This window comes from Ambystoma mexicanum, chromosome 11 (genome assembly GCF_040938575.1).
Source record: "Ambystoma mexicanum isolate Mex_15411 chromosome 11, UKY_AmexF1_1, whole genome shotgun sequence".
NCBI classification, from domain to species: Eukaryota; Metazoa; Chordata; class Amphibia; order Caudata; family Ambystomatidae; genus Ambystoma; species Ambystoma mexicanum.
In genome coordinates this window covers 40,408,140-40,420,671 of record NC_090934.1, presented here as the reverse complement: position 1 = coordinate 40,420,671, position 12,532 = coordinate 40,408,140, and the positions used below count along the sequence as shown (strand labels likewise).

At 46.9% G+C, this 12,532-nt stretch overlaps 1 protein-coding gene across 3 annotated transcripts in view; it reads right to left on the bottom strand.

Moving 5' to 3' along the window:
* Nucleotides 1-12,532, bottom strand: part of PTP4A2 (protein tyrosine phosphatase 4A2) — a 377,282-nt gene that overhangs the window by 228,191 nt on the left and 136,559 nt on the right. For 2 of the 3 annotated variants that reach the window (XM_069622499.1, XM_069622500.1), the window contains exon 2: nucleotides 9,173-9,746. The exons of the other annotated variant lie outside the window; for it this stretch is intronic. In XM_069622499.1, coding sequence (XP_069478600.1) covers nucleotides 9,173-9,268 — 96 coding nt within the window. In that variant the 5' untranslated portion in view covers nucleotides 9,269-9,746. The remainder of the gene's footprint in view (nucleotides 1-9,172; nucleotides 9,747-12,532) is intronic. 3 annotated transcript variants of the gene reach the window in all.

Here is a 12,532-nt window from a genome sequence, read left to right as displayed (position 1 = left end):
TGGCGAGGCTTTTCCCAGGGAAGTGTCCAGGACCGCTCCAATGAACTGTAGTTTCTGTGATGGTATCATCTGTGACTTCTTTAAATTGAGGGAGAAGCCCAGTTTGTGAAGGAAGTGGCAGACAATCTAGCTGAATCTGAGCTTGTTCCGGAGATACAGCTCTGATCAGCCAATCGTACAGGTAGGGGTAGATGTGAATCCCTTCCCTCCTTAGACTTGCAGCCACTACCAACATTAGCTTGGTGAAGACCCTCAGGGCGGAGGTCAGCCCAAATGGCCGAACTCGAAATCGATGAGCCGCCAATTGCGAACCTCAGGTATTTCCTGTGTTTGAGATGGATTGGCACATGGAAATAAGCATCCTGGAGGTCCAGACATACCAGCCAGTCCTGGAGCTGGAGGGCCTGAATGATCTGAGAGATTTAGCATCTTGAATTTGTCCTTCCTGAGGAACTTGTTCAATTCTCGTAAGTCCAAGATAAGTCTCAGTCCTCCATCTTTCTTCGGTATGAGAAAGTAGGGGTGGGGGGGAAAGAGTACCAGCCCTTGTTCCTCTCCGCTACAGGTACCGGTTCTATGGCACCTCTCTAGCAGGTCTACAATTTCCTGCAAGAGGAGCGGATCTGGAACTTTCAGAGAGCTGTTCCACGCCACGGTGGATGACTGAGGGATGCGTAGAAAAGGCAGGCAGTAACCCTGGGCAACTGTCTCCAATGCCCAAGCATCTGACATAATAGCCTGCCATTCCGTCATATGTTGAGTTAACCTGCCCCCTACTGGTGTCTTGTGAGGAGAGTCGTTTGGAGGTGGCTGATGCCGATGCCAAGGGTAAAGAGGCACCTGCTGCGGCTTTTGTATTTTTAACCCGTCCACCTCGGGTGAATTTTCTGACCCCTTTGAACCGGCTGTCCTCCGCTTCTTCCGAATGCGGAATAGAAGCGAAAGGACTTACCTCTCCAAGAGTTTCCTGAGGGGTGATATGGTGTCTGACGGATTGCAGCTCCCAGGGATTTTGCTGCTGCCTTTGATGTTTGAAGCTTTTCTAAACTGTCATCTGCCTTCTTACCAAACAAGGAAGACCCGTCAAAGGGCAGAGTCTGCTTTGCACATCTGGAGCAAAACCAAACTTCTGCAACCAAGCAAATCTCCTGGTTGTTGTACTTGCCGCCATGGCCCTGCTGATGCCGTCAGCAGAATCGATGCCAGTTTGAAGGGATTCGCACATTGCGTCTTTACCATCCTTAATGAGGTTTAGAAACGCTTCCCTTTCTTCTCCCTCCGGGAGGCAGTCAGCCGGTGATGAAGCACACTCCCAAAGTGTGTGGCTGAACCTTTCGAGTGTACAAGTAGCATTGATGGATTTCAACACCATGCTACATGCAGAAAAGACTTTTTTGGCCATAGAGTCATCTCTTGCCATCCATGTCCTGTGGAACAGTAGGGTAAGCCGATTTACTACCTGATGAAGTTGCTGCCTGCACAACCAGACTCTCCGGAGTTGGGAGTCTGGATAAATATCCAGGGTCAGCAGTAGACACCCTATACTTGGCAGATCATTTTTTGTTACCACCGGGATAACCTCAGGGGTTTCCCAGTTTGCCAATATTTTCCTTTGTAATACCGCATGAAATGGCACCACAGGATCCTCCTGTGGACCTTTAACCAAAATGTCTGTGAGGTTGTCTTGCTGAAAAGGAGGTGAGGATGTAGACCACCCAATAAACTATTATTCTTGACATCAAGGTTCTGTAAGGGGTTTAGGTATGTTCCCCTGGGTCTGTTTGGCAAATTCCACTTCTGGGGAAGTGTCCAACCCACTTGCTTCATGCAAGGATTCTTGGAGGTCTTTAAACCTACTTTCCTCAGAGGTAAATTCCTCTGGTACAGGAGTTGCATCCCTGCAACTCAAAAGGTCTCTCCTGATCCGAATTCTCCCCTTCTTCATAAATAGATGCCAAGGCTCTGGAATGATCAGATCTTGGAAATTGTATAAATCCCATTTCCAGAGCAGAAGGGGCCAAATTCGTCATAATTGGCTGAGAAAACGTCGACACGGACGTTAAAGGCTTCGAAGCCATCAAAAAAGGCGTCTAGAAAGTTGGTAGAGGCCTCGAGGAACTCTAGTATCGGAATTCTACTCTAGGTTGTCGACATTCTCGTGATCGAGGCTCTGGCCACTGGCTGTGGGGTGGCCGCGGGTTTGTCCTTTCTCAGCGTCGATGTCAGCGTCGAAGACGGCGTCAAATTGACTGACCTGTGCATCGAAGAACCCTTCGATAATGGCGAAGACGCAGATCTATGCATCGAAGGGATTTTCGACGACGGCGAAGATTATACTTTGCCTTTACTCGAGTGTTTGTGATGCTCTCGAGTAGCTACTTTCGCCGGGTGCTGCGACTCGCGCCATTTTGATTTTTCGGGTCTTTCACCCAGGGTATCACCCTCAGCAGTCTTCGAAGGGGTCGAGGCCACTTTCTCGAAGACGCCAAGCATCTTTTTTCTGAATTCCTCCCACTCAGCCGGAGAGCTACGTTTTGTGGGGCGGGAGACCCTTTTCGGGGAAACAGAACACGACGAGTAAGGGGATCTTCGATGTCTTTTTTGAATGCTTAGATCTCGAAGAGTGATGGGAACTGCTTCGAGACCTAGAACGAGAATGTCTTTTGTGATGGCGAGGAGACGAATGTCTCGACTCTGCCGAGGAAACTGTCGAAGAAGTTTTAACTGCCTTACCCCTCCCGAGCTTCCCCTTACACTCCTTCACGCCTTTCGCCGTCATGGACATGCAGTCCTCGCACTCCGAACAATGGTGCTCGACTCCCAGGCATTACAAACAGATCCTGTGAGGATCTGTCAACGACATTCTTTCCACAGTCTCGACATTTTTTGAAGCCGGACCGTGGAGTCGTCGGCTCGTATGAGGAAGCCATCGAGTCTGTATTCGAGGAATAATGAAGTATATTTGACTGAAGAACTGAGCAACAATATTCCGAGGCACCACGAAGCTCGGAAAAATGGAACTGAGCAACGGACGCTGCGCGAGTCTATAGGCGTGATGACTAACGCCGATACAGAGGCTGTCGAGGGCCATCGGCTCGAGGGACATCGACGCGCAGCGCGCTCTACTGAAAAAATGCTCGAGGCCAGCAAGCTGGAGATGATCAAAGATAAGGAATACGTCGGAGGACACTATCCCTTCGAAAGTAGAAATACACATAGCAAAACAAATGGAAGAGTGGGGGGAAAAAAAAGCTCACACTTATCAGGTGAAAAAAAATTCCTAGACATCCAGTAAAGCTACTGAGGGACTCAGTTAAGGGAAATCAACCATTTATGAGAATTCTCCTTAACAAGCGCCTTTTGGAGGAAATTCCCTTGAACAAAACACTTCGCACTTCCGGTTGACACTGGTCGCGAATAGGGTTCTCCAAAGGGTGAAGATCTCTTTAAGGACTTCCAGAGCCATTTCCCCACTCGTGGGAGACTGCTCTGCCTGCTCAGAGCGTCCGCTGCCGTGTTCTCTCTGGTGAGGTGAACTGCTGATAGGGAGATTCCTTCTTGAATTGCCCAGAACCAGAGCTGCATTGCCTCTCTGCAGAATGGTAGTGACCATACACCTCTTGAGGTAGTAGATGGCTACTGTGTTGTCTGTCATTATCAGGACATTCTTACCCCGTACAGAGGGCAGAAAGACCTTCAGAGCTAGTCTGATTGCCCACAGCTCCAAAAGGTTGATATGTAGTTTGGACTCCGATGGAGACCAACAACCGTCAGGTCGTTGGTGTGGGCTCCCCACCCTGTGAGTGAAGCATCCATCACTACAGTTAGTTCCGCCCATGGCTGCCAAAAAGATTCTCTGTTGAGAATTTTGTCCTTGCAAGCCCATCACAGAAGGTCTGGGGATGCTCTGCTTGGAACTACTTTCAGGTGGTCTGACATTCTGCCTGAAAACTGGGACCATTGAGTCCCGAGAGCCCATTGGAGGGATCTCATTCTCAGGCGAGCCTCTGGCACCAGGAAAATGCAGGATGCCATGAGACCAAGCAACTTCAAAAAAATAATTTAAAAAAAGGGTGGAGGGCAGTCATTGGCTGGGGCAGAATGACCCAGAGCTCAGTGATTGGTTTCTAGGAGAAAGACAGTTTAGACACAGAAATGACACTTTTCTTTTACTGAGGATTCCCAGCCTGACGGGAATATTCTTGAGCATGTGAATCCATGCCAGACCCCATGCTGGAGCAGGGCCTCAATCCTGTCCTTTTTGAGAATCAGAAAGTATGGGGAACAACCCCCCTTGTTCCTTTCTGCTACCGATACATGTTCTATTGCACCCTTCTCTAGCAGGGTAAAAATTCCCTGCACAAGGAGTAGATCCAGAATTTTGAAAGTTGTTCCCCGGTGGATGATCCAGAGGCCTTTTTTTGGAAAGGAAGTCAGTCACCTTGGGTTACAGTTTCCAGTGCCCATAAATCTGAAGTAATGTCTTGCCACTTGTTCAGATGAGCAAGTCTGCCTCCCACCGGGATCTTGGGAGTCAAGGACCGAGTGGTTTTGAGGTGGCTGAAGTAGCGGCTGCCAGTAAAACTGCTGCTGCTTGGGTTGGCTTAGCGCCTCTCCCTCATCCATCACCAGGGAATATTCACTGACCTCTTTCAACAGCTTGTCCTCTTCCAATTGAGTGGAATCGAAAGGACTTAACCCCACAGGAAGATGAGCCAGAGATGGGGTGATTATGTCGTCTAATGGTGGCGCCAAAGGATTTAGCAGCCGTCTTCAAGGTCTGCAGCTTTTCCAAACTCTCATCTGTCTTGCTGTCAAACAGCCTAGGAGCCGTCAAAGGGAAGGTTGAGTAGTCCAGCTTGCACATCGGGTGCAAATCCAGACTTCCTCAACCACGCAAGTCTGCCCAACACTGTACTAGCCGCCATGGATCTGCTGAGGCAGTCTGCACTATCCAGACTTGACTGAAGACATTCAGCCATTGCCTCCTTACTATTCTTGATTGTCAGGAAGCAGTCTTTCCCCTCTTTCTGGGATGTGCTCAGCCGCCATAACTACGCAGTCCAACAGGGTAAATGTAAACCTTGACAAGGTACAAGTTACATTAGTTAATTTTAATGCCATACTGCCAGCAGTAAATACCTTTCTCACCCAGGCATCCACCCGCTTATCCTCATCAGGAGGGATTGATTGGCAGACTCTTTAGTAGATGTAGCAGCCTGAACCACCAAACCTTCTGGTGTTGGATGCTTAGTCAGATACTCTGGGCTGGATGGTCTATTGGTTAGCAAAATGTGTATTCACTACAGCTGCAGTTTCTGGTGTCTCCCAATTTGCAGAGACCCTTTTTTGTAATGGTGTGAAATGGCAAAATTGGATCTTTCTGGGGACCCTGGTTCAAATGTTGATCAGGTCATCCTGCTCTAAAGGAGGAGTAGGCCTGCTCCAGCCTAAACATTCTATAACCTTACTCATTAGTCTGACTTTAGGAGTCGGCAGGTTAAGTCAGATCTTGCTTGCCAAATTCTTACTCGGGAGAGGTATCTAACCAACTGGCTAAAGGTTGTCATGCAAGTCCTTTAATGTAGACTCAATATCAATACATATGGCACATTAGGGGTGCAAAATTGTAACCCAAATGGTTACCAGATGTTATCTGAAGGTTGTTCATCTTCATAGAGGGCTGATGGCCTTTAAAAAGTCTCCTCTAGGCAAAGGTTTGATTTTTTTTCCTGGACTAACACTGGCTTTGACAATAGTCGACAATGACTGAAGTCGGAATCGCCTTTGTCGGGATCTATTTTGGTATTGGTGTAGACAGTTCGAAGTAGACTGTCAGCGAAGGCATCGATTTAGATTTCTACGACAAAACCCTTGATGGGCTGGATTCCCGACTCAAAGCCCTCCACGATTTCTCGCCAGATCGAGATTTTTCTCAAAGCAGAACCGGTTTAAGGCTTGGTTTTGAAGATTTTGTCTTCAACTTCCCTTGCTCGCCTTTTTGCAGATCGGCAGGGGCATGGACTTTGATTCTTCAAGGGGGTTGAGGTTGCATTCTAAAAGATATTGAGCATTTCATTACAAAACGCATCCAGCTTTGCTGGGGACTCCAATCTAGTTTTATTACCTCAGCCAGGGAATCACTGGAGGTCGAAGGTGACCTATGATGACGTTTCTTGGCCTTCCTCGAATAATGGCATAATCAACTTCTCCATAAAGACCATTTTGATATTTTACATCGAGAAGAATCCTTCGACTCATCGGTCTTTCTCTTAGAACTCTACGAAGGAGCCTTCTAAGGAATACGTGGGTGGCCAATCATTCAAAGTGCTTTATTAGCAATATCAGACTGCTTCGTGGCCTTTTTACAAAAAAGCTATGCTCATCTAAGATCAAAATGACAGTGCCTGCCACCCTCCACTCCCCCACACTCCTCTTTCCCCATCTCTGCTGGGATCATACTGGCATCCTCAGTATCGAAATGACACTTATCAGGGGAACTTAACACCACATTTATGTAGCTTGATTCTATGATCTAATCAGGGCCTTAGCTCATGTTTAAGTTGATGGACTGCCTGCCTTCCTCGTATGTCGAGTCCATGCCCAGTGTCCCACCTGCCGCCTCGAGCTATCCTACCAGTCATCTGTAACATGTGACCGGGTGATGTGTGGGTGGATCCGATGACCCCACTTATCGTGAAATCGATCTGCCTCCGGAGCAGACTGGTTCTGCTGGTTGCATTTTCCAGCAATCTGTTACCGAACCACTCCCATGCCGCCTCCTCCACGATCGGTCCTCCTAGGGGTACTTGCAAACATTAGCCTTCACTCCCTGCAAACATAGCAGGTGAACCTTACACCTGTGCGATCACTCTTCCACCGCGTCCTCCAAAACACTTGTAGCCATGTCAGTACCTGCATTTTATTGTGTAGCGCACCAGTTGTCTCCACCTTTTTTAAAAATCTGCTTGTACCAACGTGACATCCACTCTGGTTTAGATCATACTGTCCAACTATGTACAAGATCCCTGTACATACATGAACCACATTTCCAGCATTACCTGCTCTGTAAGAGACAAGCTTTGTACCTACATTGCTTCCATCTTCCACACCATACTTTGTTTTAATTTCACACTCATTGCATACTGATCTTCAGTCGCTGCACCTTTGTTGCTTCGTTCCACTGCTGCTTCAGTTCCATCTTCCATAAACGTCAAAATAAATCTCACTCAGCAGCAACCAGGTCCAAGAGAAGAATCCCCTTTCTCAGTGAGCAATGTACCGATCTTGCTTGCGTGTTGAGCGCTAGATTTGCCTTCATGTAACTTTTCAGACGCAATAACAGGGCCACATCGCACTCTAGGTTCTAGCCTCCACAGCGGTTATTGCTCGGTCACTGCAAACAAACCAAACTAGCTCTTCTACAAACGAGATGCTCATACGTTAATGCAGTGTGGAGTGTACCTTTCCAGTTCTGCTGCCATAGCCAAGCACCAATCTTTCTCCATTAACTGACTCACATACCCAGGGCAACACCTCACCCCCTTAAGGGTCTGTAGCCTTCACTCAGACTAGCGGCCAGAAGTCACTTCCTTTACTGCACCTCCAGCCATGGTCTCCTTCAATCCCTACGCCTCCAACACAGTCATTTGGGGTTCCTATGTATAAGCACATTGCCATGGTCAGGATGTCTGCTGCACCGCCCTCCAGTACGCTCGGACAGAACTCTGCACCCCATCATGCTTGTGGAGAACCCTAGTAAGCCTGGGCCATACGGTCCACAATGTCATTTAACCCCCCTCCCTCCACCCACAAGTCCAAGATGGCGACAACCCGTTACTCATTTAGGGCCCAGTGGCTCCAGTCCTCTGTTCTCCACACTCCATCCCGCTTCCAACATAAGTTCCCACGGTGCTGTGCCCAGATTCTCAACTTGTTTAGGAAATAGATCATTCACAACAACAATTGAAGAAAACTTAAAAATGCATTCCTCTAGCATAAGTTCAGCACATGCAGAGAAGGCCTGAAACTGTCTTTGCGGATTTTTCAGAGGCGGAATTTGGTTCAACTGCTCCGCCTTTAGGCCACATTACTTACATGCACAACCAACGACACGGGCGTAGAACATGCTGTAGCATCTGGTAGCTCTACTTCAAAGCTTGGGCAGCAGGCCTGCTTCGGACCTTCCCCCCAGACTAATATCTGCCTCAGACTTTCACCCAGAGCAGTGGGAAAACTATACAAAGGGGAAAACCGCCACATGGAGCCTGCAAACAAGAAAAAGGGTTGGCAGGAAGAAAGGAGTCCTATTAAATTGGACACCAGGAGAGGCTGTATGTTTGGGGCGATGAGCAGTACGCAGGAGGTGGCTCAAAACATTAAACAAGCAGAACAAAGGTAAGGTCCATACTCTGAGCCCAGACTTCATTAACGAGGCAGGCTATCGTGGAAATAGGGAGGCAAGTGGCAACTCGTGTTAAGTCAGATGGATTTGAGGCGGGAAAGCATGCAGATTTACAAACTAGTGGTGTTAGTCCTAGTGGAAATAGTGAAGGACCAACAGAGCATTTGCTCCTGTTAACAGTTGAGAACAAATGTGACCAAGTAAGGTGTGAAATCACAGAAGATAAACCTTTCTCTATAGTGCTTTCAAATAGGGTGTAGTAGCTAAATGGATTGAACGGCACACCTACAACTAAAGTTTAATCACAGGTTGTAGGGGCTTGGTAAGGCCATGCCAAAGCCCTGAATAAAGACTGACATCTTGTTAGGCCACAAGCCTTAAAATGGAAATAAAGGATTAACAAGTAGCAATTCCTCTAGCACCAGAGGACCGTGATCATCAACACTTTTGGCCCTCTTACTAGCACTACCAGTTTAATGGCAAAGGCGAAAAAGGGTTACATTTAAAACATTCTAAATTGCGAAAGAAACATAAAACGTAAAACTTGCTGCAGCGCGCAGATACCGCTGGTAGTGATAGCTAGATACAATAAGGGAAATGCAAAAGCAATACCACCAAGAATGAACCGTCACGGTTTATGGTTTTGCCATTTTATTCATACAACCGTTCTGGTAGCAGTTTCTGCTAGGTCGTTGGAACGGTTAGAACTTCAAGCGCAAACAGAAGATTCAATTCTAGCATATTTGTTGAAGGGTTACAGCGCATTACCTCTGTGAACTTGTTGAGAGTTGCATTTGTTGGGTTGTGGGTGATTAGAAAGCGCATACACTCATAGGTGATCTCTACAGGCGCTGGACGGTTCATGATGGCAAAAATAAAAAGGTGGGAACAAAATTACAGCTGGAAAATATTGTGGCAGAAAACATTCAAAAAGTTCTTTCGATGGACTCAGAAATATGGGCTCATTGAATACTTGGGCTTTTTGCAGCAGGGCGTAGCATCACTCCCAAGCGTGAACACCAGCTCCAGACTGGGCAGCAGCTCGCTTTGCAAGTAGGCACTAGGGCAGGCAAAGTTGCCAATGGCGAGGATCTCTACTTTGCTCTCATTTGCAAATTGTTGTAAGATCGGTATTCAACAAGAAAATTCAAAAAATAAATAAAAATAGTTCCCACAATTTGACGCTGCTTCTGATGTTCTGAGATTTCAAGGCAATGTGTACATGTGGCACGTCCAATCCCAAAGCTTATTTGCCAGCACCTGCGCAGTGCTGCGCTTGGCAGAAGTCTGCCCTAACGCCCACTATCGCCATAAATGTGAGACGTATATTCCAACAGGAATCCTAAAAAGAAAAAAAAAGAAATTTTAGAACATGTGAACGTTGTAGAACATGAAGTCACTGTAGCATGTAAGGTGAAAGACACAGGGAAATAGTGATGCATAACCCCAGAAACAGATAAACCGCTAACCCACAGCCCATTGAAGACATAAATCACAACACCATGGGAAAAACGTTTAATCGAGGTTAATACATTGCATTAACTCCCACTGTAGGCAGTGTTTGTGCCCACGGCTATTTCAGGTCAGGAATTAAAGCAGCAGAAAGACAATTAAGGGTCTACAATCTTTTCACATTGGTAGTGTGCTTTTTAATGAGGCCGATTGGTGCTCTAGCCTTAGTGGCAGTGAATACTAGGTTTATTTTGTGCACTGCTAGTAATGCGAGAAAGAATCTGCCGTTTCCAGCTCATTTTAAAGCATACAAAATGAAGCGTTTAGATGCTTTATTAATCTGCAACATTAAAATCTACATATTAGGTTTTATTTAACCCAAGCAGATGCTACATTGATTATATATATATCAGCAACTGGAAGATTCCCTACACTACATTAAGCAGGCCAGGTATAAGGTGGTGACTGCATGTCTATGGATTAGAAGCAATAATATATCGCCTACCGGAAGTCAACTCGGAGTTCCTCCTGTGTGACTTGCAATATCTTGATAATGTATGGCAGGCTTGAACCAGTTTCTAGCTGGGCTGAAGCAGTTCCCCGAAGACTGCTTCGTTAAACTGAGCATTTGCCCCAGAGTGCATGCCCATGTAATTGTGCCTGCAAAAAGATAATATGGAGGCCAAGTTGAAGCTAGCTTCAGCGATCGAGTGCCTGAAAAGCAAAGATTGGCCCTCACCAAGTGAGTATGGAGACCCTTGGAGCGTGCCAAGATGCACAATCAATCCAAGGCGATCAACTTGCTGCTGGTTGGCGTGTCTCAAGCTTTAAGGCCCTGCTAACATCCAAAGAATGGAGAACTCTTCCTGCTTCCGAAGGCTGATTAGGGAAGACAGATTTCCTGATTCAACTGGCACTCCAACGCCACCTTTGGCAAGAATAATCTATACAGAGGGGTCAGTATGTGTGAGGCAGTCTAGTTCTGAATGTTGGGCAATACTGTAATGCCTTCAGCGCCTGCATTATTGCCTTAAAATCTAAGAATTTGAATGGATTCCCAGGAATAGTAATGAATTGATTGCTAGGGCAGTCAGTCAAAGGGGAAACACTGGGTAGAAGCAACAAGCAATTCAAGTGAAATTGGGCTCAACAACTTTCACCAGACGCACTACATATCAAGAAGGCAGTGACGCTCCATTTTGGAACTGCAACATGGGTAACCGTTGGCACTTACAGCTCCATCAGGCTTTGGGAACCTGAAACTAGACTAGGCCAAGTAGATAGCAAAGATCAAGAGATCCAATACAAAAAAGCCAGCCTCAGTGATTGAATTGACAGATGTTACAAGTAGGGTGTCCCTATAGAAATCCCAAATGACTGTGCTGCTGCAACAACCTTTTGTATTGGTATGCGATAATGTGAAAGCTAGTTTCTCATGGTTCAGAAACTCGGCCGGTACACTGCGCAGTTGGAAATTTGACAAAAACGTTACCGAGGCAACAGTGCAAACAAACGAATGTTGAATTGTACTCCTATTTTTGTATGCTCCGGCGTTACATTTTCATGATCACCTCTTCCTCTAGTATGTCACATTGATGGAAAAGCGTAGAAGCCTTAAAGAAAGCGAAGTAAACCATTTCTGGTAAGGCAGCAATGAGTAAAAAGGCCCCATTTTGACCGAGTAATGAGTCATAGTAAAGTGCATGTTGCACCGTGGGCCTCCTACCTGTTCGTTGATTGTTAGCGAAGAGACCGGGTCTGAGCAAGACCCCAGAGATCAGTTAGCCATACTTGCTATAAAGCGGGCAACTTGCATTCAAAGGGAGAGAGCACTATCCCTGTGTTACCTTGGAGCAGATCAGGTTCAGTGTCAAGTTTCAAGCAGAACTTCCGTAGGGCGTTGGAAGGCTGCATACTTCACATCAAATCGTCACGTTTTCAAGTCAGCAACCTCTTGCTATTCTGATTCTTTTATAAAGCAATGAGAGCAGAGTCAACTTTTGGCTAGCCAGTCAGGGCCACCAGATACAATCACAGACTTCCATGGCAAACTGGGCAAGTCTGGATTCATTCAAAGTTTACTCATTTTCTGTTACGCTTAGTGGGATTTATACAATGCACTGCTCTCATATGCAATGTGTCCAGGCGAATCTGAAAAATACTGATTGGTTTGTTAGTGGGAGAACAGGGAGACGCACAAGTGCAATGGTGTTGGATTTCCCGAAAAAACAGTCACTGGGTGGGCTTGCTTCTAGGTGGCCTCTGTTGATGGGGATGCAAGGCGTTCCTGAGAAACAATCGGGAAAAAGTAAGACATCCACCCAAGATGGCGGGCGGCACACAGGAAGAGAAGAACGAGACCAGAAAAACAGCGCAGCAGCCTCACTGATCAACGTAAGAAAAATGGCACACTGCGATGGAAGGGACAACCGCCTTGCAAAGCATAAATCACAGACATTGCGAGAAAGGGAAGCCCCAGGTGGGTGGGCCGCTTTTCCCACATAAGTTAGCACAGTGGCCGCGCATAAAGACCGGGAGCTACACCACAGAGTACCCGCTGCTGGGCATAATCGCTTGGTGTCAGATCCAATGGGCAGGATCCTCAAAGGAACGAGGCGGTCCCTCACGCAATGAAATCAGAGGCGCAGGCGGGGAGGCATACGAATTAGACCGCGC